General features: G+C 53.6%; 1 protein-coding gene across 4 annotated transcripts in view; it reads right to left on the bottom strand.

Moving 5' to 3' along the window:
* ACSF3 (acyl-CoA synthetase family member 3) overlaps positions 1-26213 on the bottom strand; it is a 52963-nt gene that overhangs the window by 16016 nt on the left and 10734 nt on the right. For 3 of the 4 annotated variants that reach the window (XM_053987084.1, XM_053987087.1, XM_053987085.1), the window contains exons 4-7: positions 22381-22535; positions 21797-21942; positions 16008-16120; positions 3336-3462 (exon numbers count right to left, since the gene is read on the bottom strand). In XM_053987084.1, the coding sequence (XP_053843059.1) occupies positions 3336-3462; positions 16008-16120; positions 21797-21942; positions 22381-22535 (541 nt within the window). Of the gene's footprint in view, positions 1-1939; positions 2233-3335; positions 3463-16007; positions 16121-21796; positions 21943-22380; positions 22536-26213 lie in introns of those variants that run through there. The other variant, XM_053987086.1, reaches the window with a different exon arrangement.

The following is a 26213-nucleotide window of genomic DNA, read 5'->3' as shown; positions in this document are numbered from 1 at the left end:
TGGATGGATGGATGAGGGATGGATGGATGGATGGATGGATGGATGGATGGATGGAGGGATGGATGGATGGATGATGGATGGATGGATGGATGGATGAGGGATGGATGGATGGATGGATGATGGATGGATGATGGATGATGGATGACTGACTACAGAAGCTGCTGTTTCTCTGCTCCTTTCCTCCAGTTCCCAAGGTTTGATTTTACTCACAGGATCATGGAATGGTTTGGGTTGGAAGGGACCTTGAAGGCCACCCAGTGCCACCCCCTGCCATGGGCAGGGACACCTTCCACTGTCCCAGGTTCCTCCAAAACCTCACCTTGGACACTTCCAGGGATCCAGGGGCAGCCACCGCTTCTCTGGGCCAGGGCCTCATCCTAAAAAATGTCTTCCTTCCCTCTTTTCCCCTCTCCTCCCCTCTCAGCAGCACGTGAGGGTTTGGAGGCTGCCTCTCAGCTGGCAGGGCCTGGCACAGCTGGGCAGGCTCAGCAGGCACAGGAGCCAGATGCCCACAGGCATTTGTCCTTTGGGCTTGGCTCGGCCTCCAAGGGCTCGGTGCCACTTGGATGCATGACAGCAGGTGGAAACCCAGCAGTCTCCCTGGAAATGGCTGGAGGGGACTTTGATCTAAGCAGCTCTGTCAACAGCGTTAATAAAATAAAAAGAATCAAATTCACTCGGATGGAAATGAGAGATGGAGGGATTGGCAGAGAGCAGCACAAATCCCAGGGAATAAAGAGGATGGGAGTAACAGCACATCCCCTCTGCACCACCAGGAGTTCAGGGGCTTCTCAGAAGAGCCATGATCTTGAATTCATCAAAGTCACTGGGTTTTTTCCCCCCTTTTTTGGGCAGGGCTTGGAGCAACCTGGTCTAGTGGAAGGTGTCCTTGTTCATGGGACAGGATGAGCTTAAAGGTCTCTTCCCATCCAATCCTCTCCATAATTCTGTGAAATCCCAGCTCTGAGGGACTTGGCCACCACCTGCAGCCTGTAGGTCACTGGTGGGGACACCACAAGGGTCAGCAGTGAGCAGAACCCTGGCACGGAGTCGGGAAAGCCATGGCTGGGGTTTGGGAACACCTTGTGCTGGCATTCAGCCTCACCTGTAAAACACTCACCTGGATGACCTGGAAGTGGCAGATACAGGGAATTACAGCTTGGCAATGGCCAGGATTCACCTCTGTTGGATCCTGCCAGTATGGTTTTGGCTCCAGGGTAACCAATTTGTGCTTAATGGGGATAATTCACCCTCCAGATCCAATCCCTGTGACAGGACACAACCCCTTTCATTCCCTCAAGGGTTTTTTACCACCACAGGACATTTGCCACCTCTGAGTGATCTCCAGAGGCTGCTGATGAGGCTGGGGCAGGCAGGGTGAGGATGGGGCCATGGGGTCACGCCTGGCACTGCTGGATAAAATGAGACTTGGGAAAAACCCAGTCCCACTGATCTGATATCCACAGGAGATGGAGCAGGAGGCAGGAGAGGGAAGGAAGGCAAGGAAGGCAGAGTGGGAGTAGGGATAGAGAAGGGAGTTCAAGCCTCCTGCCTGAGGGAAGGGGAACATCAGGGAGGTCACCTGGCTGCTGGGGGGGGGGTTGTCCAAGCACCCCTTGACCCACCCTGAACCCCCCACTCCTGTCACTGCTCCCCTCCCTTGTTTCAGCTCTGAGCTTGGCTCGGTTGGCGAAAGGGTTAAGTTTAATTTATACTGATTTCTATTTAATATCATTCTCTCCCCGTAGGAGCCGGCAGCTGTGAGCTGATTGTAGTCCCTCATTATGCAGTCTGTATCACTAATGGCCTGTGACAAAGGCATGCCATCTTCCCGGCCTTACCCCCGAGAGCCAATTAAACACACATACTCCCTTCCTGTTTGCGGCGCATTACAATGAAATTAAACTGAATTTCAAAATCATTTTCTCCTAAAGACATCTCTTTGCAATAATTAATGCACGCTATTCCTTTGCAGCTGAAATATTCATCAGGAGTGTTGACTAAAAAAATTTTTTAAAGCTGATTGCCCTGCACCCCACGTGAGGGCTGGTGATGCTCCGGTCCCAGCCCGCGGTGCCTGCCTGGCTTGGGGACTCGTGGTGACACTGCTGGCAGAGTGAGCTCTGCTTCGGGAGAACAATTAGAATAAATCACAGCTTCTTCAGGAACGGTCAATAAATCAGGTTACACAGAAGGCATCAGAAATCCAGCCTGACTCCTGCCACCACAGCACTGGTAACACACAGTAAAGAGGGGAATGGGGAAATCAGAGCTGTGGGTATCATGGAATCAGAGAATCCCAGAATCACTGAGGTTGGAAAAGATCTCCAGGGTCATCAAGTCCAACCTGTGACTGATCCCCACTGTGTCACCCATGCCAGAGCACTGAGTGCCATGTCCAGCTGTTCCTTGGACACCTCCAGGGATGGGGACTCCAGAATCTCCCTGGGCAGCCCCTGCCAACGAACAACGCTTTCCATGAAGAAATTCCTCCTGATGTCCAACCCCAGCCTCCCCTGGCACAGCTTGAGGCCATTTCCTCAAATCACTGGAAGTAGATAGCCTGGAAGTAGAGCCCAACCCCCACCTGGCTTCACCCTCCTCTCAGGGGGTTCTAGCTGGTAGTTAATGATTCTGTGACACAGTCCCTGTGTAAATTGAGACAAATCCCACCTGTCAGCAGAGCTGAATTCCCAGGAAAACATTAGGCAGTGGTATTTCATGCTTAGGAGCAAAGGACCCCAAACACCCCCCATTACTTGGTGACTTGGTCACTGTGCCCAACGCAGGCAAAGCCCCTTCCTGAGCCAGCGTGACACTGACATTCTCTGGACAGAGAGATGTGATTCTGTCTCTCAGGAGAAGCACAGAGAGAAGAAGGGAAAACAATCTTTATCTCTGCTCCTTTGTTTTCCCCATGTGGAATGTGGTGTGGAGATTGTTCACCTGCAGTGATTGCTGGGTTGGATTCTGGTGAAGGTTGTTTGGGGTCAGTGACCAATGGGATCCAGCTGTGGCTCGGGCTCTCAGCAGAGAGTCACGAGTTTGAGTTAGTTAGGTAAGAAGTAAGTATGTAGAATAGGATAGTATCTCTTTAAATAGTATATTAATATAATATAGTATAGTTTTAACAAAGCTATCCTTCAGCCTCCTGATCTAGAGCCAGACATGAGCACTTCTTCCCTGAGCCGGGGTTCACCACCACCATTTTTACTATAAGCCAGCGTCTGGAAGCACATCCAGCCTGCACTCCCAGCTCCAAGCCTTCTCCAAGCCCAGAGCTGCTGTCCCCTGTCCCCTGTCCCCTGTCCCGGGGCAGCCGCTCCCGTCCGTACCTGTTCGGAACCATCCGTCGGGCGTGAAGGCCTCCGCCGTTTCCTTGGGTCTGTTCCAGTACTCGCGGAACACCGAGGGGCCCTTCACCAGCAGCTCCCCCTCCTGTCCCTCCTGGCCCGGGGTCACCTAGGACAGGCACACAGTGAGTGCATCCCCCTGTCCCCCTGTCCCCCAGCGTGCAGGGTGACACGCAGGACCCACACCACGGCTTCTTCCAGCCCTTGCCAAGCTCCACCACGCCCTGCCCACCTGCAGGACCTCTCTGCTCAGGTGGAAGGGCTCATGCAGGTGTTTTTGATATCCCAAAGCACTGGAAATAAGCACCTGTGTTATATGAGAGTAAGGATTGCCATCCTGGAACTTCCAGCTGCTGGGAGAGAGGTCAGACATGCAGGAAATACTCCTGGGAATGGGATGGTCCTTTCTGAGCCCTTCCAGGGATCCAGGGGCAGCCACAGCTTCTCTGGGCAACCTGTGCCAGGGCCTCCCCACCCTCACCGCCAGGAATTCCTTCCCAATATCCCACCTAAACCCATTCTCTGTCAGTTGAAATCCACAAGCAAGGTGTGCAAAGCCACTGCTGGGATGGAAGGGTGCTGTGGGATGTGCCTGGACACGCTGCTCCATGGAGAATAGCTCAGTAACAGGAATTCCAAGCCACTTTCCCAGCCACTTCGTACTTGAGCTGCTGCAATGGCCAGGATCCATCTGGGACCCCAAAAACCAGCAGTGCCAGAAACAGGGCCACGAGGGAAAGCTGTAATAGCAGTGCTGGAGCGCCAGGCAGTCCCAGGGCAGGGCAGGCTCTCTGCAGCTTCTGATGGAAACAAAGCTTCCCTAATGGAAAACGCTTAGAAAACTGCTTCTAAGGGATCATTTTAAAGTATTTCCTTCCTGATGTCCTGTCCTGGAGGATGGGGTGACAAAGGGATCTCTGCACACACAGCCCAGGCTTCCAGAGCCCTGGCTGGGGATCAATTCCCTGCCTGGAAGATGCTGCAGGAAAGAAAAGTCATTAATGCCAATGAGGAATTTTGCTGAGCGATGGCAAGGTGGGGATGGTGCTGGGTGAGCTCTCCCCACAGATGTGAAAGAAGGAGCTGAAGTCCAGACTATCCATGAGAGAGGTCTGGAGGGCCTGGAGCAAAACTCCACACCTGCAGCAGCAAAGGGCACAAAGGATCCAAAAAAGAACACAAAGAGGCACAAAAAAAGGCACAATGGGCACAAAGGGCACAAGAAACACAAAGCCTCCATGGACAAGAGTGGCAGGGACATGGTGGGTGACACAGAGGGACCAGCAAGGCTGGTTTCAGGGCTCTTACAGGCTGTGTGGCATTTTATGGTGCAGCTCTTTCTTCTCACTCCTTTTCCTGCTGTTCCAGCTGTGGCATCACAAAACAAGCAGCTTCCCTGAGCAGTGTTTGGTGTTCAGGCTCCTTCCCACTCCCCAGAAGGGCTGGGGAGGGGATGGCAGAGCTAAGAACCTGCAAACAGTTCCCTGAACTTCACCTACACACCCTGCCAGGCTCTGCCTTCTTCTTGTCAGCGCTGAACACAAGTAGAGCTGTAAATCTGTCTGCTACAAACCCCCTCCAGCCCCATCCTGCCCAGCATTCCACGGTGCCAGGTACCTGCACAGCCCCACAGGGATCTCAGGGATCACAGGGATCAATCCTGCCCTGATTTACCTGCACAGTGCCATGTCTGGTGTGAATCAAGCCTTGAACCCGCTCCAAATTTCTTGTCATATCAACTCAAACTTTGGCAGCGGCTCAACCCACATCTTATCTCGAGCAGAGCCCCTTGGCAGCAGGCACCTCCCTGTTGTGTAATTTAATGATGTTATGGCTGGCTTGCAAACAGTAAAACAGAGAGGCCGTGACGTTATCTTAATAGGATTTTGCTTGCAGCACTCGGAGTGTCACCGGCACTGCTCCCCAGCGTGGCACAGGGGCACACACCGCCCCGGCGCCCGCTCCCCGACAGCAGCAATTAAAATTCAAGGTTCATGGCATTTATCTCCTCCAACCCCTCGTGTCTGATCCCTCTGCAGTCCCAGGTACGCCAGGCTGGCTGGCTCTGGGAGCAGGGATGGCAGCACACAGCTGGGCTGGCTGTTTCCTTTCTCGCTCCAATCCTGGTGGCTCCTGTTGTTCCCGCACGGCTCGATGGCACGAGCAGCTGCTGGAGGCATCACATTGCTGAGTGCACGGATCTCCCCCTCTCCCAGTGCCATATTTTAATGCATTCCAGCAAGTTTAACACCCAGGCACAGCGTGGCCCTGAAGGTTGTTTGAGAGCTCCCTGCTCTAAACCCAGTCGAGCTGGACCAGCCGGCTCACGAGATAAGATTCCATTTTCCACGCATGGAAATAAAAGGTTGTAATAAATCCTTTGAAGGCCTAAATCTGGGTGATTAGAAAATGCATATTTCCCCCCTCCCCGTTCCCATTTTACCTCTTTATTAGGAGGGTGGTTTGTAAAGAGCTGGGAATCCCTGGCTGGCACTGGGCCTGGGATTTGTTCAAAGTGGCCGTTTGTTTTCTGCGGTCTCTGCCCCGCGCTCCGCCGGGAGCTGCAGCACGGAGCTTCTAATGGACTCTAATGGAATTAGGGAAGGCTCAGAGCTGCGTGTCCTTCTCTGGGAAGCAGGGAAGGCACGGTGGATTCCTAAGCAGAAACATGTGGGAGACACAGAGGGGAAGCTGGAAGGTGAGGTTTGAGGAGGTGAGAGCGTGTTCTTGGGCTGGGGACTGGGAGGAAGACAGATTTTAGGAGAAAACCCAAATAACTTCAGGCTGCAAACAGATTTTAGAGAGATCCACTTAAACTCTACCAGATGCCTCTTTCCCCTTCATCCCCCAGATACTCACAGAGCCATGGAAGTGTCTGGGTTGAAAGTTTATCCAGTCCCACCATGGGCAGGGACGCCTTCCACCAGCCCAGGGTGCTCCAAGCCCCGTTTGGCTTGGCCTTGGACATTTCCAGGGATCCAGGGACAGCCACAGCTTCTCTGGGCACCCTGTGCCAGGGTTTCACCACCCTCACAGAGAAGGATTTCTCCCTGATATCCCATCTAAGCCTATCTCTTTTCAGTTTAAAGCCATTCCCTGTGTCCTGTCCCTCCATGCCTTGTCCTCAGTCCCTCTCCAGCTCTCCTGGAGCCCCTTTAGGCCCTGCAAGGGGCTCTGAGCTCTCCCTGGAGCCTTCTCCTGCACAGGGACCTGAAGCTGGTTTTGCTGAACTTCTTTCCTAGGGGAGCACCAAAGGCTGTGGATCAGAGCATCATGTCTCAGCAGGGACCTCAAAAGGGACCTTGTAACTCCACGAGGCAAAAGCATTTTGACTTGTGGGGAGGAAAGAAATGCTTCTGCAGCCCTGCCTCCTCCCTGCTGTGCTGCTCGGCTTGGAAGTGCTTGGCATTTTTCCCCACCTTGTAAATAAATGATTACTGTGATCAAAATAATTAAGCAACTGAGCCCTTAAGTGACTAATAGAAGACAATAATTTATGCATGTGAGGTTTATGGAAGTGACGGAGCCCTTTCAACTCTTCTGCCAGAGAAGTCACTTTTTCCTGGTGTTTGTTAGGCTTTTTTGACATATCAGAGCACAGGAAATGATACAACCAAGCCTGAAGGACTGATCCAGCTCTGTCCTGCACCCCAAGTCAGGCTCCCCACTCTGCTGGACCTTAACTGCCACCAGCACCTCCAGACACCTCCCTGTCCCCTCAATCACCCCTTCAAGGCTTTGGTGGCCCAGAGCCTTGTCCCAGAATCCCAGGATCACTGAGGCTGGAAAAGAGCTTCAGGATCATTAAGTCCAAGCTGTGCCCAGTCCTCACCTTGTCCCCAGCCCAGAGCTCTGAGTGCCACCTCAGGAATTCCTGGGACACCTCCAGGGATGGGCACTGCAACCCTCCCTGGGCAGTTCCAGTGCCTGACCCCCTTTCCATGGGGAAATTCCTGCTGCTGCCCACCCTGAGCCTGCCCTGGCTCAGCCTGAGGCCGTTCCCTCTCCTCCTGTCCCTGTTCCCTGGAGCAGAGCCCAACCCCCCCGGCTGTCCCCTCCTGGCAGGAGCTGTGCAGAGCCAGGAGGGCCCCCTGAGCCTCCTTTGCTCCAGGCTGAACACAGCATCCAACAGCTCAGCCCCCACTGACCTGGAGAGAGCAGGGCAGCTCCAGGCTTGGCCCAGACTCTGCTTTTCCAGATCACACCACAGCCAGGCCTGGTGTGGGAGGTGAGGACATGCTCACCTGCCTGCTGAAGGAAGCTGGAGATAATAACCTGCTTGCCAGTGCCTTTAACCACCATCTCCCAGGGCCACACTGGAATGGATGTCCTAGGACCGGGAGGTGTGGTAGAGCATTACCAAATTCCCAGGCAATGTGAACTTTCCTGCGCATTCCTAATTAAAAATTCCCTGCTAAGTTGCCTGGTTTTGTAAAGGCGTTATCGTTCCTTGGAGCTCCGTGTCCTGCAGCATCCACACAAGCCTGGCAGGAGGCAATTTAGACACAGAACAATTTTCCTCCTGCTGGAAAAAGGCAGATTTCTGCTCCTCAGGGACACAGCACGGAGAGAGTAAGGAAAAAATAAAACCCCAACCTAAAAACCCCAAGCTCAGGCTGTAATCTGCGAGGCCACATTTCACATCTGTTTTTGCAATGTTAACTTTTATAAAAGGGCTGGGAATAACACAATCCATTTACTTTTCATTTTGGAGAGTTATAAATTTAAAAGCAAGGCTGGTGCACAGTGGAGCTGGAACACTGAAACTTATTTTCAAACAACCCAACCCTCTACTTACAGCAAATGTTGCTCCACTGAAAACAAAAGTGATTGTCTATATTTTTAGGCAATACTGATTTTTTTAGGTTACCAGCCTGATCAGCTCCAGATGATCCCAAAAGCACGACAGAAAACAAGCCAAGTTTGGGAAAGGTCAGCCCTCCCTGCAGTTGTTCCATGGACACAGAACTTCTTGATCTATATTAACACCATAAATTAAATGTGTAACACTGTTGCAGAGATGCCAACAGCTCTCCAGGCTGCTGTTCTCATCCCTGTCCTTTGCAGGCTCCCTGGGATAACAAACGAGGTGAGATGTCAGCACATCTTCCCACTCCCCCTGCTCTCCCCCTTGGGGGAAGGCTCCCGATGTGCCCTCAGCTGATTCTGGGCAGGCAGAGGACCAGGCAAGGACTCCATTAGTGGCCCACCCTTGGTTTGCTTTCCTTCAGCCTCCCCCAAAAGTGCAGTTTGGGAGGCTGTGATGAGCTGTGACTGCACACACACTGCCCCACAACCTCTAATTGCTGCCCCTGCTGAGCCATCCCCTGCTCCCCTGGCTTCAAGAACCCTGGGACAGAGACAGCTCCTCTTCCTTCAGCCTCTGCTTCAGCACCTCCCCACCACGCCCAGGGCTCCTCCACAAACACCCCAAATTTTCCCTCAGCTACAAAGGGCAATATTCTATTCCCTGCCCATGAACCAGTTGAGCTTCATCCTTCCAACCCAAACCAGTCTGGGATGCAATGAAAGAACAAAACAACAACAAAGAGATTCACAGAGGTCCTGGGGGTGCTGTGACAAAGGTGAGCTCAAAGGAAACTCTTGTGGAAAGAGGGTTCTTCTTGACAGATGGATTCAACCTCCATGTGCAAGGAAATATTCTCCTGGAATCGAGGCTGTCCCTGTGATGAGAAGAGTTTTCAGCTGAGAAACAAGGGGACATGATGCTACTGCAACCTCTGCCTCTACTTTTACTACCAGGAAGAAATAAAACAGAGCTATGGCCACAAATTAAAAAAAAAAAAAAAAAAAAACCCAAAACCAGAGGGCAGACAGACAGAAGGAAGGAGATATAAATACATCTGAGAATGGAATCAATGCCTGAGTTGAGTAAGGAACAGCATGTGATCAATGAGAAGCAGCTAAAATGTTTATACAGGAACAAAAGCAGCCTGGGCAACAAAGTGGAGACTCTTGAATTACTTGGTCAGGACACAAAACAGGATCCTGAGGAGATGAGAGAAATATGGCAAAAAAAAAAAAAAAAAAAAAAAAAAAAAAGGATAATTGGAACACACAAAAGTGCAGTGTCCAGCACTGAGAGGGCTTTGGAAGGAGGTTTTGGAAGAAGCTGAGGCAAATGGAAAATGGGAATAAATACAGAGTGTTTTTATCAAAGGTGGATTGTGCCAGAAATCCTGAGGGTTGGGGTTGCAGAGAGAAGAAAAACTGCAGATGTAATCCAGACTGCCTTCAGCAACACATTCCCCACACTGCCTGATGGAAGAGGTCATGGAGCTGAGGGAAAGCTCCTCATGGGAGATGCAAAGGGGATGCTGGAGGTGAAGTTCACCATCAAGGTACCAAAACATGAGGATGGGATGGAGCAGGGACAAGAAAACCAGTGAAAAACTGGAGGAGAGCTGTTCTGGAAGTGCAGGAGCACTGGGGACAAGGAATGAACTGGTCTAGGCTAAGGTCTGAATGGGACAGGAAAGGAACAATCCAAATGTTGCCTCAATTGTTCCTCTGGGACAGGACTCCCCAGGGCAGGTGATCACATCCTGTCCATACCTGGCCATTGTCAGGAATGCCAGGCATGGGGTGGGGGGGGCATGTGCCCATCTCTGGCCACTGGAGAAGAGCCAGCTACAGCCTCACCAACTGTTCTGGGGTACCTGGATGGGTGAGGAGAATCCCACAGGGGTGCCCGTGCCAAGTAGCCAGAGCCACGCCAGCCACGGGCAGCAGCCACGGGGGTGCCCCGTCCTCCAAGACAACCCTGGCAGCTCAGTGGGCACCACCCCACGGGTTCTGAAGAGATCTGGGACGAACACGAGCGAGGTGGAGCCGCTCCTGGTCCCCTCCACAGGACAGCAACAGCCGAGAGCTGCAGTCACAACCACGGGTGACAGAGCCAGCTGCCCCCAGCCCCGCCGAGGCGCTGGCAACCAGCAGCAAGCTGTGAGCAGATGGCACAGACACGGGGGGCACGGGGAGGAGGGGACAGAGATGCTGGTGGCTTTCAGGAGGGACAGCCACAGCCGAGCCGGTTCCCGTCCAGGACGACAGCTTGCATATGGATAAACGAGATAATTACAACCTTTGGAAGGGGGGGAAGCCCGTGGTGGCACAGCGTCCTCCTGCTGCCAGCTCCTGCAAGCCATCCGTCCCCACGCTCCCTCCGCAGCCTCGGCACGAGGAAATTGCTCGCCATAAAAGCCCTGGCTACAGCCCTGCCTCGGCTACAGCTGTGAAGCCATTTAGCTATTGATAGCCCCCCATTGTCAGCACTAGGGTTGGGCTTCGGCGAGAGAGAGCAATTTGGGAAAGATGAAAAAGAAAAAAAAAAAAAAAAAAAAGAGAAATCCAACAAAAATGACAGCCCAAAAAAAACCCAACAAACAAACAAGTAAAGGAGGAGAGAGACAATACCCGACAGCTTGCAGGGTTTCCAGGCCTCTGCCAGCTGGGAAGCTGAGTGTATGAAATATGCATTGCACTGAACAAAGCAAACTGAAGCGTTCAGAGCTGGAGAGCTGTAACCCTTTCCTGGGCGCCAGAGCCACGGGGAGAGCTGCCAAAAATTCAGGGGAAACCACGCCAGGGGAAGAAGCAGCCGGGCTGTGGGTAAGGATTACTGAGCCTGACGGGTCACACGGGCTCAGCAGGAGGCTGCCGAAGGAAGGTGGGAAGCTGAGGAACTGCTCGGGATGCCAGTGGCTCCAGGAGCAGGATGTGGGATGACTCAGGGCAGGCAAAGCTGTGCTGACACCCACTTCCACACCTCTGCTCCCCAGTGATGCTGGCTGGAGGAGAAGCCCTTCTCCCAGAGCAGCATCTCTCCAGCGCAGGCAGGAGGTGGGGACACAGTCAGGGCTGTGACTCCGATGGCACTGTCACCTCCTGCCCTTGCTGGCCTGTCACAGGTGTCCCCAGGTGTCAGAACCCAGGACATCCCTCTGGCTGCCCTGGCTGGCTCCAGACCCTGGCAGGGGGCTCAGAGACCTTGGCATGAAGTCAAAACCACCTGTGGCTTCGATTTTAGCCCCTGGAAAAAACTGCCAACTTTGTGTGAGGAATTACAAGCCACAAGGGTTTGAGTAGTGTGATAGTTGAGTTAACACAGGGTGAAAAAGTAGAATTTTGGGGTATTTTAGAATGGGGTTCAAGGGCACAAGATGGAGGGATTTGGGCATGTCCTGACTTTCTTCTCCTTCTTGCCCTCCATGTCTTGCTGTGCTGGTGACACTTTTCTGTTGGTTTCAGGCACAGACACACTGTCCAACATCAATGGCAGACATTGGCACGTTATTGTAACCATGGCACACGGAGTTTTTGGTATAAAATGTAAACACCGCCCTGAGGGCAGACAGAATGCCATGGCCGAGCTGCTGGACAGAGCTCAGCAGGGCAGAGAGAGAATGTTCTAGAGAAGGGAAAATAAAGAACATTGAGAAGCTGATCCTACGCATTCCGACTTCTTCTTTGGCCGTGCAGGCTGGGAAACGAGGACTTTTTCATTCTCGGGGTCACCTCAACACCCGGACCCCCAGACCCAGGCTGCTGCACACCGCGGCTGGAACAGGCGGAGCAGCGATGGATGTGTCAGGCTGGAGCACCTCGCGTGGGTGTGGGCAGCCTGAGCCAGCCCACGCGGCTGCCGGCAGCCCCCGAGAGCAGCACAGGGTGCACAACACCCAGAGGGAGCAGCACAGCGCCGGCTGAAAACCCGAGCAGATGGGATGGACGGGGCACAGGGCTGCTGAGAGGAGAATGAAGGACTGAAGGAAAGGAATCCAGCGCTCCAATCAAGGGACGGGAGAAAATGCAGGGAAGAAGAGAGATCCAGCAAACTTTCAGCTAAGTAGGTTATTGATCTTCAGGGCGTGCCAGGAGCCAGCTTTGCCAATTGCAGCGGTCCCCTGCCGCAAGCTCAGGCAGTTCCCGGATGGCAGAGCAGGAACACTCCTGAACTCCCTGCTCCTGCCACCCACAGGCTGCCGCCTCCTCCTCCTCCTCCTCCTCCTCCGCCGCCGCTCCTGTTTGCATCGCACATGTCCAAAGGGCGCCGGCATGAGAGGAAAGGGAGCGACGCCCCAGCCTAACGGGAGAGACGTGTTAGTGGGGAAGGAGCAGGTCGGAGAACGCCGGCTGTGGTGGGGCAGGAGGCAGGAACCCAGCCCAGCGCGGGCGGGGAAGGCGCTGACCCCGCGAGGCTCTGCACACAACTCCCTTGGCAAAGGCAGCGCTCTCTGCTCGCTCTCGGGAGGGCTCTGCAGGCACAGCCGAGCTGTGAACGCCTCGCAGATTGCCCTGACAATGCCTCAGCCCCGGCACAGAGATCACCTGCTCGCAGGAGCCCGGGGAGGAGAGATGGCGCAGAGCCTAACTCCTGCCGGGGTGCTCAGCGTCCCCCTGCATCAGCCCCATGGTGCTTGGATCATGGAATCATGGAATATCCTGAGCTGGGAGGCACCCACAAGGATCATCAATCCAGCCCCCAGCCCTGCACAGACACCCCAACAAACCCACCCTGGGCATCCCTGGCAGCGCTATCCAAACTCTCCTGGAGCTCTGGCAGCCTCGGGGCTGTGCCCATTCCCTGGGGAGCCTGGGCAGTGCCAGCACCCTCTGGGGGAAAAACCTTTTCCTAATATCCAACCTAAACCTCCCTGACACTGCTTCAGCCATACCCTAGGTCCTGTCCCCAGGGGACACCAGAGGGAAGAGATCAGTACCTGCCCCTCTGCTGCCCCTCAGGAGGATGCTGAAGACCCCTGAGGCCTCCCCTCAGTCTCCTCCAGCCCTCAGCCACTATAAGGCTCAGAGCCCTCCTGGGAGGGAGGCGAGGAAGGATTTGTTATCCTTCTCACAGGAGGCAAGGAAAAGGCCACGGGGTTATCTGGTGGCACAGGCAGGGTGACACCAACCAGCTCTTCCCACCCCTGGGCCAGCCCCTCCGCCCTGGAGGAGCTGATTTGAACAAAGCTGGGCCTTTCTGGGACTGCTGGAGCGTGATGAGCACTCGGACTGTCAGATCCGCCTCGTTTTAAATAAATTCCACTGACGTTGTCTCTCCCGACATGAATTATTAACCAAGCATGATGCACACAGTGCCAGCAGCAACGTCTGGGGCAGGCACTGAGCAGGTGAGGCTCTGCCTGGGACCGCAGGTGCGAGGCACAGGAATTCCAGCATCCCTGGGAGCAGAGGTGTTGTCACCATGGCTGCCACCTGGTCACGCCAGGCAAAGTCACACTCCGTGCCCAGGGCATATAAAACCCAAATTCCTGGCATCTCCATGCATCCATGTGTGCCAGCACACGCTGGGAGCGGGGACTGTTTTTCCCACCTTGTGACAGTCCCAGGGACAGAGGCAGCTGGCTCTGCTCTGCTCCTGGAAATGTTGTGGCTGTCCTGGAGGTACCCAGCCAGCCACTCTCTCCTAGGGTGGCCTGAGCAGATGGGACCACTGCTCTCCCCTCAGCCTGAAGAAACTCCCAGTTCAGCTGGGACAAGAGGAATGGTGGGTGAGATGTGAGATGGGGACAGCTTTTCAGAGAGGGACCAACCCATGAGCCAATGCCCAGAGGCAAATTACCACCTCCCCACACCCTCCCCGGCTGATGACTTGAGAATTCAGCAGAACATTCAAAAGGTCCCCAAGGGAGAGCCTGACGGAAAGTGAACCATCAGCAAGGGGCAGGGAGCCAAGGCCAGCGCTGGTGGGAGCTCCTGGAAGAACTGTGAGCTGTGGGTGTGGACCACGCTGGGGGCTGCAGGGTGCACGTGAGAAATCACCAGGATAAAGGGCAATTCCTCTGCCCCCAAAATAAACCCAAGCAAAAAACCTTTCCTCTGAAGCCAGAGGAAAGAGGAGAGTTATGTGAATCCCAGCTCTGTGAAGGCCTGAGGAGGTGGTGGGCTTCCAGCACCAGACACAGATCATCTGGGCTCCGCTTCTCTGGTCACTAAGTGCAATGAGAAGGAAGGGGAAAGAGTACTGAGCAGAAAAAAAGAACATTCCATATTTTTTCCTTTCATAATTCAGCAGAACAACATCCACATTTCATCCTGGAAGGAGCTGCACTTTGGGGATTCTCGTGTCTGAGATCTAATTTGTAAAGTGCCCAGGGATCCCTGAGGGGAAAAAAGCATTATAGGATCATTATTAAAAGGGACACGTTATATTTCATGTCTCAGTTCCACACAAGTGGAAAAAAAAGGCCAAGAGCAAACTCTGGGATCAGAGGACAAACCTGTGAAATCTAACACGCATCCAGGGAGTGAAAAAAACAGGACATGGGGAGTCTCCTGCTTTGCCTGCTGCTCGGCCACACCACGGCAGTGACACAGAGTAAAGAGAAGCAAAGAGGTTTTTTTTTTCATAAAAGCCACAATCCATGGTCCCTCTCAGCTGTTCCCTGGGCTGGTTTACAAGCCTGGGGTGGATCCAGCTCTTACAGCATCAGAACACAAAACACAACCTGAGCACAGCCCACCCACGGGGCTGTCTGTGCTCCTGCTGGCTCCTCCACCTGCCACCAGATAATTCAGACAAAAAAAGCTTTTCTTGAGCCTCTTGGCAGTGCTTGCACCAGCAGCGTCTCTGCCACAGCCCTTTCAAACCCCCAGCATGTAGGTGGCTGGATGAGAAGCCATTTCCCAGGGGAGTGAGCAAAGGAACCTATTTCAGGTTGAATCTCACGCCTGCCTGTGTCCCACCCACGCGGTGTCACTGCTGGGGTCACTTCTGTCACACACAGCATCTATCTGCTCAGCCAAGCCCAGACATCGCCAGGGATGGATCTGCCAGAGCAGCACAACACCCACAGGGAGGGTGTGGAGGGGAGGGGGCAGGAATGCAGACCCTGCTCAGCCACTTCTGTGGCAAGAGACAGCCTGGACCTTGGGCTGGGGCTGCTGCTGCAGCAGGGAACACTCAGCACCCCAGCACTGGGGTGGATTATGCTTCCCAGTCCCAGATGCCTGAGCTCTGGCACAGCAGAACTGTGCAGGTATCCTGTGGAGCTCAGCATGGAGCTTGACTTCCATGGAAACCTGATGGGTTTCTCCCAGTGCTGTTTCCAAATGAGTGCAACCCCCAAGGCCACCAAGCCTGCCCCTCCAATCATGGAATGGCTTGGGTTGGGAGGGACCTTAAAGCTCATCTCGTTCCATGGGCAGGGACCTTCCACTAGACCTGGTCTTCAGAGTGAAACAGAATAGGTTTATATTTTGGTTTATATTTGGGTTTATATTGGGAAGGAATATTTCCCTGTCAGGGTGCTGAGCACAGGTGCCCAGAGCAGTGGGAGTGTCCCAGGCCAGGCTGGACACTGGGGCTTGGAACAACCTGGGACAGTGGGAGGTGTCCCTGCCATGGCAGGGGGTGGCACTGAATCTGGATGGGCTTTAAGGTCCCTTCCAACCCAAACCATTCTAGGATTGTATGGACAGCACCTGTCCAGTCCATAAAGCACCACAGCTACAGGAACCCCAAACAAAGTACAACAAACTCCATCACTGAATTCCGGGAACAGGAGCAGCACATGCCTCACTCCTGGGGCTTTCAGAGGGCTGGGAAGGAGAGAGCTTTCCCCGAGTGAAGAGCTTTTCAGAGTGAAGCAGAGGGGAAGGTGGCAGTACCTGTGTGCTGTTTTCATCCCCCTGGGCGTGGATGGTGTAGGACCGAGCCCCGTCCCTCAAGGTCTCGCTGGCGATGCGCACGGCCACGCCGGGCAGCGGGGTGCCCACGGAGCCTGCGGAGGAGAGCAGCATGGAAACGGGGCACAGCCTCCAGGAAAGCACACAATCAGGGGTGCAAAAGAGCGGCTGCTCGTCTAGCAATGGCATCTGCAGGCTGTGCTGGCACTAAAGGACTTCCTAGCGAGGGTGTCCCTTCAGGAAGGTGATCTCACCGTGTGTCTGCGTAGAAACGTCAGGAGCAGGCAGTGCTGGGAACACCTCTGAACAGAAACGTGTCTCCAGCCCTGAACAGACTCTCTTGGCCACTCTTTGATGACATCTGCACCTCTTCAGAGCTCAGGAATTAAGCTGTTTCTTTTTTTTTTTTTTTTTTTTTTTAAGAAAGGCACCACAAACCCTACACAAAGCTGTGGAAAGAGAGAGCACAGCGATTACTCTGCTCCTCTACAGCCTGCACCTGACAGGGGAGGCAAAGGCTTAACAGCTGAGACTTGCCAGGGATTATCTCAGTTTTAGGAGACATCAATTCACTGGATAGAAAACATCACAGGAGAAAAGCAGGGATCAAAACCACCCCGTTCTTCCACAGGTTTCAATTTCAAAGCCAAGGAGCTGACAAAGTGTCACAACAACCACTACTGAGCTCCAAGCTGCCCCTGGGACCCCAAGCTTCCCAACCTGCAGCTTTCCCACCCCCTGGTTCAGGGCCTGTTCTTCCTGGGGAGCACCTGAGAGCTCCGCAGAGAGGGCAGCTCTGTTCCTGTGACCCGTGGGATGGGCAGAGATCTCAGCAGGTCTGGCTCAGCCTCTCGATGGCACGAGATGGCTCCTGTGACAGAATGGGGCCTGTGACCTTCATCCCCTGTGAGCAGGGAGAGGGACAGCACCTCACAGCATCCTGTGGCTCAGCAGGACTGGGCAGGACTGAGTTTCAGTTGGAGAAGGACTTTTCACAAGGGCCTGGAGTACCAGGACAAAGGGGAATGGCTTCCCACTGCCAGAGGAAAGGGTTAGATGAGATATCAGGGAGAAATCCTTCCCTGTGAGGGTGCTGAGGCCCTGGCACAGGTTCCCAGAGCAACTGTGGCTGCCCCTGGATCCCTGGCAGTGCCCAAGGCCAGGCTGGACAGGGCTTGGAGCAGCCTGGGATAGTGCAAGGTGTCCCTGCCCATGGCAGGGGGGGGTGGAACAAGATGAGCTGAAGGATCCCTTCCAAACCAAACCAATCTGTGATTCTATAAATTGGTAACTGTGCTCTTTATTTTAAAGGATGACCAATTTTTTCCCCTCCAGTTGATGCTTTCCAGGTCTGCCAGGATCACCTTGACACTGGGAATTCCCTAGAGCAGGGAGTGCAGGACCTGGAGCTGAGCCCTGTCTTCCTCTTGTCGCTCGTATTTCAGGCATTGGGTTCAAGTGGCATTTTCCCTGTCCTGGTCTCATTCTCCTGCTGAAGCCCTGGAGATCTGCTATCCGTGACATCATGATTTTGTCTGCTACATTGGTCAGTTGCCATGGAAATGGATATGTCGTCGTAGCCCAGATTTATGGCATCCCTGCAGGATCAGCCAAGAGCAGATGGGCTATGAGGGAGTGAGATTTTATTGCAGCAAAACTACCAGAACAATTAGCAAATCTGGCTGGAAATAAACACAAAGCGACGTGGCAGCTCCGTGATCCGTGTCTGCTCTGCTCAGAATTGCCTTTGGCATTCTGGTCAGCCAGCACAGCCACGTCCCCCCCTCACCAGCAGCACCCCTGGGCTGCTCCCACCTCCAGGCCAGACACTGCCAGGAATCAGAGACACAGGGCTGCAGCAGGGCAAGGAGTGAGCCACGAGCCAGAAGTGCCCTGAGGTACAGTGTCGAGGTATTTATGGAATCAGAGAATCACAGAAGTTGGATCCCACAAGGATCATCAAGTCCAGCTCCTGGCTCTGCACAGGACAACCCTGAAAATCACACCATATGTGTTGTAAACAATCTTGCACCTGCCACGGGAGGCTCCAAGAGGCCTCAAAGCAAGTAACAAGTCACAGAAAACACCCTCAGTGTTGCATGGAAGGTTGCTGGAGCCACCTTCTAGACTTCTGTGGGAATGGTTTCTCCAGGGTGAAAAACTGTGTGTGAACAGACTCCAATCTGCCCACAAAACATGGCACGTCTGTGGGCAGGCACCACACAGTCAGTCCTGGAAAGCTCATGGAGGGGAGCAGAAACCAATGCAAGGAACTGCCAGGGGCTCTCACACACTTGGAATTTTTCAAATCAAGGTCAGCCAGATGCCTTTGTGGAAGATGCTTCTTCCCTGGAGATCAGCAAGCTGCTGACCTCAACATGGGAATGGGCAGTGATTCATGGGCAGCAGGACTCCAGGATTAGTGCCCACTGCTGGTCCCAGCCCTTGGGAATGAGACACCAAAGATCAGCACAGGGCTGGCACAGAGGAGGTGACATGTTCCCCACACAGTGTTTCAGATCACAGTTACTAACACAGCCCCACCAGTTCCTCTCCTACTTGGCTAAAATAAAACCAGCATGTAAAACAAGTCCCTTGGTGGAGAGCTGCTTCCTTATGTTTCTGTCTGGAGAAGCTTTTCTGATATTTAGGAAAAAGTGACGAACTTCAAAATCAACATCTGTAAAGGCTGAAAAAGCTCCTACCATTGATTAGAGCTCCAGAAACCTGACAGGATTAATAGAATTTGTGCAAAAACAATGACTAGAGCTTCCCAGGCCCATCCACCGTGTCAAAACATGCCCTGTGCCAACTCCAACAGGTCAGCAGAAATTTGGGCCCGTTCCCAAAGGAGCAGCCCCGGAGGTTCTGCCTTCATCAAGCCACAGCTGGGGTGGTCAGAAGGGGTCAACACTCTGCACTGGCTTCCTTTTGTCCCCAGCCATAATCCCGAGGGGAAGCTGGGGAGAAATCTCTGCTCCTTCCCCTCTGCATCCCTTCAATTTGGAGACTCAGGGATGTTAAGCAGGGCTGGCACCTCGCCCGCGGTGTCACCGGGCTGCGGGCAGGAGGGGGTGACACCACTCTGCTTTCACCCCTTCTCCTCTGTTTAAAAAAGTTGTCAGCTCTTCCCAGATAGATTTAATTGGCCCCGTGCTCGGTGTCCTTCGGTATCTGGGTAGCTCGGTGCTGCTCTGTCCCGGGAGGATTGGAACGATTGGAACAGGCCAACGATAAGGCACTCAAGGATCTCACTGTCAACAATACACGGAGTCCCCGCTGTAGCAGCTATTAGCTGCCTCTGATCTAAACCTCCAATTAAAGTGGTGATTAGGCCCAGTGAGGCATTCTCCGGCCATGAATTATTCATCTCCCTTCACAGTAACAGCACCAGGGGGGATTAGAATGAGAGCTGGTGAAAACAGAGGCATTTTAAGCAGGGTTTTAACCATATACAAGCAAACATTTATCTTTCAAATCTTTCATCTTTGCTGCTACTGGAAATTAAAGCTCCCACACCCCCATCCCTGCCCCTTCAGACCTGTGCTGTGGGTGGAGAGAGGGGACACACGGCTGGGGACACAGGCAGGATGGGCAGGGACAAGGACTCGACCTTTCTCCTGCCACACCAAGTGCCTGCAAGAGGGCAAGGGAAGCCCCAGGATCTCTCCTCAGGCTCATGAATCACAGAATGGTTTGGAAGGGACCTTAAAGCTCATTCCATTCCACCCCCTGCCATGGGCAGGGACACCTTCCACTAGCCCAGGGTGCTCCAAGCCCCATCCAGCCTGGCCCTGGACATTTCCAGGGATCCAGGGGCAGCCACAGCTGCTCTGGGCACCCAGAGAAGGGCCTCACCACCCTCACAGCCAAGAATTTCTTACTAATATCTAATCTAAACCTAAAGTTAATTGTGAAGCCATTCCCCCTTGTCTTGTCACTCCAGGCCCTTGTCCAAAGTCCCACTCCATCTTCCTTGTAGGAAAGCCTTTCAGGAACTGGAAGGCCACAATTAGGTCACCCCAAAGCCTTCTCTTCTCCAGGCTGAACAATCCCAGTTCTCTCAGCAGAGGTGCTCCATCCCTCTGATCCTCCTGGTGCCTCCTCTGGGCTCACTCCAACAGGTCAAAGCAGGAGAGAAGGTCATGTGCTGCTCCCAGTCCAGGAGAAATCCTCTGGCAGATGTCCCCTGTTCCCAGCCCACCATCAGCTGCCTCTGGGATCCCTGTGGTACCTGGTGACCTCCTACCCAGCCTCTAACAGGGCACTAGATCAAAAGCTTTTTCACAGCTCCAGTAAATTATGCCTCAGCTTCACCCATCTGCTTCCCAGCTGACACTTCCTGAAATAAATTAATCAAGCCTATTCAATTATAGCCTCCTTTCTGTACGGTTTCTTGCTGATCCCCACCTTTGTGAGACACTTCCCTCCCCTCTCGGGGCTGCAGGAGCCCCTGGATGGGGCTGGAGTGACAGTCCCCAGCCCCTCTGCTTTGGCTGCACAAGAGGATTTGTGCCCAGGTCCCCTGCAGACCCCAGGATCCACAGGGATGATGCCTCAGGAGCACAGCCACCAGCTCTGGGGCAGGAGCTGCCCTTCTGGGTGCCAGCTTGTGCACTGCCATGATACTTTCAGTCTTATTCCTTTTAGTCCCCTGGGAAATTTCTGGAGTCTCCACTCATTTTCCCTCACGAAAATCAATAAAAAGCAAATATAACACAGGGACAGTGCAATGATCCCTGCCCTGTCCCCCTGGGGTGTGAGGCTCACACACAGCTCGAGCTCCTGCAGATGGGAGTCTTGTTTTTCCTGCTTCCCTCTCCTGCCTGCAGGGATGGGGCTGCTGGAGGAAGATAAAACGGGCTGAGGTGGGGTGAGGGAATGACAGTTACCCTGCAAAAGTAAAACAGAGTTTGTATTTCAAGCTGTTCTCAGGCTGAGGAGTCAACGAGGGGGAGTTTTGGCTTCTCCTCTCCCTGTGCCACCCCTGCAGAACCCAGTTCCTGCATCCCATGGGATTGGGGTGCTGTGGGAAGCTGTGACACCCAGGACCCCCTCTGGGGTAACACCAGTTCCCCAGGAGGCTGCATATGGTGCCATGCCTGCACAGACAGCCTGTGGGGAGGCAGGTGGCACAGGGTGGGCACACAGATGGCCACGCTCCAACCACAGGGAGAGTGGGGGCATTTTACATTTGCAATGTCTCAGATCAATTTATTTCTAGGTTCCAGAAAGTACAGCTATGGAGAGGAATCACAAAGTGTAGCTCAGAGAAGGGGGGGAAGACAAGGAGAGAACAGGCCCAGAGTGTACAGCGAGGTGTGACAATTTTGAATTCCTGAAGAGGCAAGAAACAGGCACTAAAATAAGAGTGAGCAGACGTCCTATTTTAAGTGTTCAGCACTGATGGGTTGGACAAGCACTGCTGTGTGGAGAATCCTGTGTGACACCACCCAGAAATACAACTCCAGGCAGCAGGGGCTGAAGAAACATTCCTTCAATTCACTAAGATTTTGGAAATAACAGAGCATCAGTCTGGAGCGTGCCAGCCTGGTCAGGCCAGTGGGCACCACTGCCAGCTCTGCACACACAGCTTTGATCCCTGGGAAACCCAGCAGCCACTTCCCACACATCCATGTCCTGAATCCCCAGTGCCAATTCCCAGCACCCTTGTTGCTGGCGTGGCCTCTCCTCACTCACGTGCAGAGAACAGCCCAGAGCACTTCCCAGCAAACGCCTCCAAACAGGGGGCACCCCCTGGAGACTCCTACCTGGGACACGGACTCCATGCAGAGGGTTAGAAAGCGCCATCCCAATCTCAGTCATCCCATACCTCTCCAGCAAGGTGTGCCCCGTGATGCTCTTCCACTTCTCCAGGACAGGCACAGGCAGGGCTGCTGAGCCTGACACCATTAACCTGCACAGGGAAAGGCCAGGTAAGAGTGTACCTGAGAGCACCTTTGCTCCAGGGAATTTGCAGCCTAACACACGGGCACAAAAAGTTCTACGTAAAACCTGCAGCCCCAAAATCCTTTTAGCCAGTACCAGAGATGTCCCTCACATTCTCAGCCTGATATGGGGTTTAAGTTAAGCAGGACAGCCTCTTAAAAGAGATCCTGGAGTACAAGCCTGGGCTGCAGGACAAAGTCCTCAGCCCTGTGTTAACACAGGGTGACACATAACGAGCCCCTTCTGGCTCTCCCATGCAAGAGTGGCTCATAATTAAATAATGTCACCCTTGTTCCTGTCACAGAGACACCAAAGCACAACAACCAGCACTGAAAGAGGTGACGCTGAAAGGAAAACCTGGAGCACCCAGCAAACCAGCAGCAGCCCCTGCCCACAGCTCACCCACCTGATGTTCTCCTGGCAAAAGGCACGCACGAAATCCCGCACTTGGGGCTGGGTGAAATGCTCGTCGTAATATTCCATCAGCTTGGCATAGATGGTGGGCACTGCCATGAACACATTGACATGGGGAGCTTGGGAGCTCAGGAGCTTCTTCCACACCTAGGAAGGAAGGGAACACACACGGATGAAAATACACCTTTGCTATCTAAGGTTTCTTGGAAGTACAGCTAGAAGCTGTTGTGTGCCCCCATCCCTGTCCAAAACAAGATCCCAACTTTCATCATGCCCTTGTTTCCCAAGGCACAACGTTCATCTCTCATCCCACCAGTGGATCCCGCACCCACCATCACTCATGAGATGATGGAAATGGCATTTGTTAGTCCTGTCATGCTGCAGCCAAGAATTTGCTCATGAAGATAGAAGCTTGTGGCAGAATCAGCTCATTCCCTTATCATGCACAGCTCTTCAAAGGCGGCACAAAGCCACCAGTATTCCAAAGCACGGGAGCTCTTCTTTGGAAAGACACAGCCCACACCTGATACACAATACACAGCTTGGAGCCCATGGACCTCAACCTCTGAGGCAAAGCTGGGAAGAGAGGAATCAGGCACTGGGAGTGAGACTTCATGAAAATGGTGAGGTACAGAGAGCCATATCCCTGGCGAGCTCAGAGGAGCCACCAGAATGCACAGGTAAAGCAGTGGCAGCAGGAGACAGAGGCTTTTCAGGAGGGCCACTACCCCAGCCACACTCTTCCTGAGAGGGATGTTCCCTGTGGGAATAATGTTCTTCAGCTGCAACTCCTGCTGACCTGTGGGAACTATGAACGGGGGCAAATTCCAGCAGCCAGCTCTGCTGGGATGTGGACAACGACACCTCTGCGCAGCCAACCGCGGGTCAGAGGCACAACTGTCACACCTGAGCCCGTTCCTGCCACACCTCAGCGCTCTCCCTGCCAGGTAAGCCCTTCCCAAGGCAGGAGCGACGCAAAGCCATCAATAAATCAGAGCCCAGTCCCTGCCCCGCCGGTGACAAATGTATTCCCTAACAGCTCCTGACACCGAGCGCTGCCTCGGCGCTCCCCGCGCACGCTCAGCTGCACACGAGCGAGGCGAGGCAGGGATTGATTGAAGGTGAGCCAGGGATTCTCCTTCATGCTGTCACTCTGCCCCTTCCCTCCGTTCTGCTCGCTCGGGCTCCGTTTCATCCCTTTCTCCTTGGCTGCGCCGGCGCCGCCTCCCCCCACATCTCGCACTCCGCTGCTCCAGAACAATCAACTCCTAAAAAAACCCTCCCAGCGCTGGGTGGTTGTTGCTAACAGAGCAGGACACGTCCACAGAGGCACCGTCCCACCCAACAGGAGGGAGCTCACGCTGCCTCCCAGCCCAGCGACGGCCCTGGCTGGGGAGAGTTGAATGCACAAGGTGCAAAGCCACTGGACACCCCGGCAGGTGGGACACGAGCACTGCAAGATCCCCTGGGAAAGGAAAGCAGAACTGGGATGTGACTTCCTGCACTCATGGGTGATAGGTCCAGAGAGGGAACATTTCAGTCCCTGCAGAAACCCACCTACCAGCCAGATTAGGTAAAAGTGCATTTAGAGGGGTCTGACCTCCCCCATGTTTGAACTGATGCCTTGAGAGGCTGGTCTGGAACAAAGAGTAGACAGAGCTAAATGGAAAAAACAGGTATTTATTGCAAGGCCTTAAAAGGACACACCTTGGGCAGCACAAGAGCCTGGCCAGGGCTACAGCCAGGTTGAATCCAAGATGGATCCCAGTCACGGGTGTTTACACTTTTCTAAGTTTTGGTTCATCTACATATTGGGGTCAATTGTCCAGTTACAGCTCCAGGTCATGAAGTCCCAATCCCCTGGCTTGCCCCCTTCCCTTTGCTGTTGTTTGTGCTTTTTGGGTAAGGTTGTCCTTGATTCTCCAGCTGGGAAGGGATTGCTTTGTCCAGCTACCCTGTGAGGAGAACCTACTAACACCTAATAAGAAATTTCAGAGTTACACACCAGGCAGCAGAGAACCTGAAAAACAGAAAAGCTGAAACCCAAGGCATCATTTCCCAGCCCCCTTTTTCCCCAATATCTTTCCAATTCCAGGCAGCAGGGTGGAGAAGGATCTCTCCAAAGCCAGGGCTGGATGGATCTGCTCTCCTCAGCCTGGTGCTCTGAGAGCCATTGCTGTGGGCAGGGAAGGACGCGTGATGGCAAGCAGGGACCAGGACTGTGCTGAGGGGATTGAATGGAAACAGATGCTCAGGGGTTGTTCAGTCCTTGCTGTGTGATTTTGTTTTGCCTTCCCAAGTCCCGAGCAGCTGTGGGAGCGCAGGCAGACTTCCAGTCTGGCCATGCAGCAGTTTTTGTCACATGACTTTGGATCTGAAAAACCCCAAACCCATCTAAACAGAGCAAGTCTCCCTTGCACCCCAGAGTCCCCTGTCCCCCTGTGCCAGCTCAACTCCTGCCTTAGATAAAATCCTCCCTCCTGCACTGCAGCCAAAGGAGCAGCTTTTCCCTGTCAGTCCAGCTCACCCAGCAACAGCCCCTTCCTGAGGATAAGCAGCTGCCTTTGGATTTGTGCCACCAGCTGCTGGGGTGATCTGCTGACAGCCAGACCTCTCCACCTGCTCTGCTCCTGCTCAGCCAAATCTGGATCCTTCCCATGTGTTTTAGCAGGACTAAGCCGTGGGACAAAGCTGGCAGCTCTGAGCGCTCCGCAGAGCCCAAGCTGGCCGGAGGGCTTGGCACTGCCCAGCCAGCTGGAACAGCTATTCCTGGCTTCTAACTGTAACTCCAGGCTTTGAGAGAGGGATCTGGGAAAGCCTCGTTACCTGGGACTAATCAATCAATCCCGTGCAAGGCGCCAGCTTTGTCCTTGCAGCACCCGGCATCCCCCGACAGCGCCGGGCTTGGAGCAGCACCGTCCATCCCCCCGAGTTATCCCACTGTCACTGTCACCACGTTAATTCCCCGTGCACAGGGCACTGGCAGCCCAATGTTTTGTTTCGTTTTGCTCACCTGATGCCTCCAAGTGCTTTAAAAAAGCCGTGGATTCGGGAAGCAAACATGGCACCGTGTGCCAGGGCTGCCAGGCTCTGCAAAGAAGGGAAGCAACAGCCTTCCCATGGAATATGCTCAGGAGATGGATCAAGATTCCTTTTAAGATAACCAAGGGCTAGAAACGAAAAGTTTCTCACTGCAAGAAAGCAAGAGTGGATAGAGCTTCCCACCAGCAATAACGGCAGGGAATGCTTCGGGTCAGGGCTGCCTGTGCCAGCAGAGAAGTGGGAGACCTAATGTTCCCAAGAGCCTTCCTGTCAGCGTGACATTCCTGATTTTCCTCCCCTCCCACTGCTCAAAAGCATATCATGAGCTGGCCAGTGGGATTTTGCCATCATTAAAGAAAAAAAAAAAAAAGGAGAAAATGACACCGGTGGGTACAAAACAAGCGCAGCAAGGCACAGCTGGGAGATTTTTCCCACTTATTTTTCCCAGCACGCAGATGGTGAGTGAGGATGGCCAGTCCATACAGCAACCTTCCCAACCAGCCTCCAGACCTGCTAAGGTCACCTGAAGGAAGAGATGTGAGCACAGAGGAGAAAAGGCAACAACTTTTCCCTTTAGAGAGGGAGATGTGCCCTGCCCCGAACCAGCCAGAAACACCAAATCCAATACCTGGGCATCTTCTCATGCAAAACGAGAAGAAACAGTGGCAAACCCAGTTATGTGCTAAACCATGTAAGATTTTGGCTGATAGAAGATTCTCAAAACCAGTCAGAAGAACTACAAGCTGTAAAGGAAGCAAATATCAGCATGGATTTTTCCATCAG

Source organism: Vidua macroura, chromosome 11 (genome assembly GCF_024509145.1).
Source record: "Vidua macroura isolate BioBank_ID:100142 chromosome 11, ASM2450914v1, whole genome shotgun sequence".
In the NCBI taxonomy this organism is placed as follows: Eukaryota; Metazoa; Chordata; class Aves; order Passeriformes; family Viduidae; genus Vidua; species Vidua macroura.
Note: the sequence above shows the minus strand (reverse complement) of the source record. Positions and strands in the feature narration are given on the sequence as shown.